Source organism: Ascaphus truei, unplaced genomic scaffold (genome assembly GCF_040206685.1).
Source record: "Ascaphus truei isolate aAscTru1 unplaced genomic scaffold, aAscTru1.hap1 HAP1_SCAFFOLD_505, whole genome shotgun sequence".
Taxonomy (NCBI): Eukaryota; Metazoa; Chordata; class Amphibia; order Anura; family Ascaphidae; genus Ascaphus; species Ascaphus truei.
In genome coordinates this window covers 202,472-205,375 of record NW_027456836.1, presented here as the reverse complement: position 1 = coordinate 205,375, position 2,904 = coordinate 202,472, and the positions used below count along the sequence as shown (strand labels likewise).

Sequence of the window (2,904 nt, the reverse complement as noted above, 5' to 3'; positions counted from 1 at the left end):
TGGGAGGGACAGATGTGAGGGGCTGTGTGTCCTGTCTGTGTCCCCCTGCAGTGGGAGGGACAGATGTGAGGGGCTGTGGGTCCTGTCTGTGTCACCCTGCAGTGGGAGGGACAGATGTGAGGGGCTGTGGGTCCTGTCTGTGTGTGCAATCACCCCACACGTCTGCCTGTGATGTCTCTCCCACTTACTCACCCTCTGTCTCTTTCTCTCTCCACAACTGCACTGATTGAGATTGGCCGTCTCTTGTCATGTGGTCTCTCTCGCCTGCAGGGGCTTCTGGGAGTTGTAGTCCTGCTTCTCTTCCGTTACAATTTTAGTTACAGACGTGAACTACGAGTCCCAGAATCCCGTGTAAAACTGTGACATCATAATGATTCAACCAATCAATGCGCAGATCTGTGGTAACCACAACCCTCCCCCTCCCCCACAAGGCTGCAGCAAGGCCCCACCCCGTAGTCAGGCAATGAGAGCCAATAAGAGCCAAGGCCCGCCCCACAGTCAGCCAATGGGAGAGCTTGAGAGCCAATGGGAGCCAATGAGAGCGCACAAACCCACAAACACAATATACACTATATCTATGGGTTCCCTGCTGGGCCGGGATCAGTACTCCTAGCTCCTGATTCTGACCCAGCCATTACCCCATACACAGAACGCAGCATGAAGAGGCTCAGTGAAGGTGGCAGTGACGGTGTGTAAGTGTCTGATCGGGTCACACAGCTGATAAAAGGACAGCCGCCCAGCCTCATAGTCCAGGTATATTCCTAATCTCTGCACGGGCGACTCGGGGTATATCTGTGTACGTATTGAGTCATGCATCACTGAATGATAATTACCCAACATGTACAAACACCAGGACTTCTTATTATATCCTATGAGGGACTGACCTCCTTTCCTTTCTATACTGGGATAGGAAATCCCTACCCCCCTGTTCCCTGAGTCACTGATCTCCACCTCCCAGTAATGTTGTCCTGAGGAAAAACTCCTGCTGCTTAAAACCTGATTATATAACCCAAATCTCTCTGGTGTATCCAGGCGTAACTGGCCTGTTTCTGACCAGGATGCAGTTTTCAGGTCACCTGATACAGATACATCATTAGCAGCTGTATTTACATCCAGTAATATGCCTGAAGCCCCCTGCACACAGAACCCGCTCTTTGCTTTTAGATCAGTCACAATATCAGCTAATCTCTGTAAGGTCAGTGGGATCAGAACCTCATACAAATCCCCTACAGCAGGGACCTTATTACCCTCTCTCTCTCTGTCCTCATTACCTCCCTCCTCAGCTTCACAGAAGTCAGCATTGTCTGATTCCCGTCCCTGTAAGACAGTTAATGGATCAGTGATATTGCTCAGCTCCTCAATGTGAAGCATCTTCCTGGACAGCTCGTCCTTCTTTATTTCCAGCTGCTGGATTAGATCAGAGACTCGGAGAGAAACCTGCTCTTCCCACCTGGTGATCTCACTCAGGGCTCCCTTCTCTAGGACTTCCAGCTGTTCCCTGATGTCCCTAATCAGGGCAGTGACTCGGGCTGCCTCCCCAGCTGCTTTTTCTTGCGCTTCTCTCCTGTGTTCCTGCAGACTCTGGGCTCTTTTCTCAGTCTCCTCTCTCACTGAGGTCAGTTTCTCCAGAACATGTCTCAGTTTCTCCTTCTTCTTCTCAGAGGCCTCATTCAGCGACTCCACCAGGTGTCCCCTGTGCTCCCCAAACACCGAGCAGGACACACAGATACAGGAAGCATCCTCAGTGCAGTAACACTTCAGGATCTCCTTGTGGACGGGACATTTCCTGGTCTTTAAGGAGGTAGTTGGCTCAGATAAGACGTGTTCCTCTGACTTGCTGTGTCTCTCTAGGTGAATATCACACAGGAAGGCGTCACACAACAGACATGTTTTAGCAGCGGGTACAGAGGAGGTAACACAGTAAGTGCAGAAGATCACACCCTCCTCCTGCTCCGGCTGAGTAGAAAGGAAATGCTCCGCTATGTTACACAGCTTCAGGTTCCTCTGCAGTGCAGGACGCTCCTGAAACTCTGCTCTGCATTCAGGACAGGTATAAAGTCCAGATCCCCCCTGGGAATCCCACACACTCCCAATACAGCCCTGGCAGAAGTTATGCCCACATCTCAGCGTTACAGGCTGGGTATAAGTGCTCAGGCAGATAGGGCAGGTTAGCTCCTCTCTCAGACCAGCAGACGCCATGCTTGGAAGCAGCAACAGGAAACGAAACTTACATTCTCCTCTCTCTCATATAACCAGTGGGGCGTTTCCCTTCTCAGCACACAGGGGCGGGGAGTTTGTTACTCAGACTATTAACCCTGTAAGTTCCTGGCTGCAGTATACACTATGAGGAATAAGAGTAGTTAAAAGAATATGCAGCATGTTACCTATCTGTGCTCACATGAGGTGTTTGGTGACATGTGACAGGTGTTGCACTTCAGGGCTTAGGTATCCTTTTAAGTCAGCTGTGTGTTATACACCTCAGCATGTTCCTGCAGTACATGGGGACCCAGTAACACATAAGACGAGCATTGAGAGGAACGTACGTAATAAATTCTATACCAGACTATATACCCGTGAGCGTATAATATCCCCGTCTGTCTCTACATGAGTCATCGGAGCAGAGAATTTAGGTATTGTTACCAAAGCAGGAACAGGACCTAAGAGCCCATTACAGCGCCCTCTCCTGTGGTCAAAGTATGTGTCAGGTGTAACAGGACTGGTTCAGGGACAGAACCTATTGTAGACCAAACAAGTAAGCATATTAATGGCCCCTCATTTAGTGACTAGGAATATTGGATTATTAAAACACTTTATTATAAGTAATAAGTAGAATAAGTAGGGCTGAATAGGCACATATATACAGTAACACACTAAGCACACTGCAGATAAACAACAGGGGGCTCT

The 2,904-nt window shown here is 49.3% G+C and overlaps 1 protein-coding gene across 1 annotated transcript; it reads right to left on the bottom strand.

The window, feature by feature from the left end:
* Positions 1 to 240: 240 nt before the first annotated feature.
* Positions 241 to 2,545, bottom strand: LOC142484994 (E3 ubiquitin/ISG15 ligase TRIM25-like). The gene has a single exon (XM_075584230.1). It carries the CDS (start codon positions 2,197 to 2,199, stop codon positions 610 to 612), a length of 1,590 nt encoding a protein of 529 aa, XP_075440345.1. The 5' UTR covers positions 2,200 to 2,545; the 3' UTR covers positions 241 to 609.
* Positions 2,546 to 2,904: the final 359 nt, after the last annotated feature.

Coding starts and splice junctions, on each gene's coding strand:
- LOC142484994 (XM_075584230.1), bottom strand. CDS start 2,199: ATGGCGTCTGCTGGTCTGAGAGAGGAGCTAACCTGCCCTATCTGCCTG.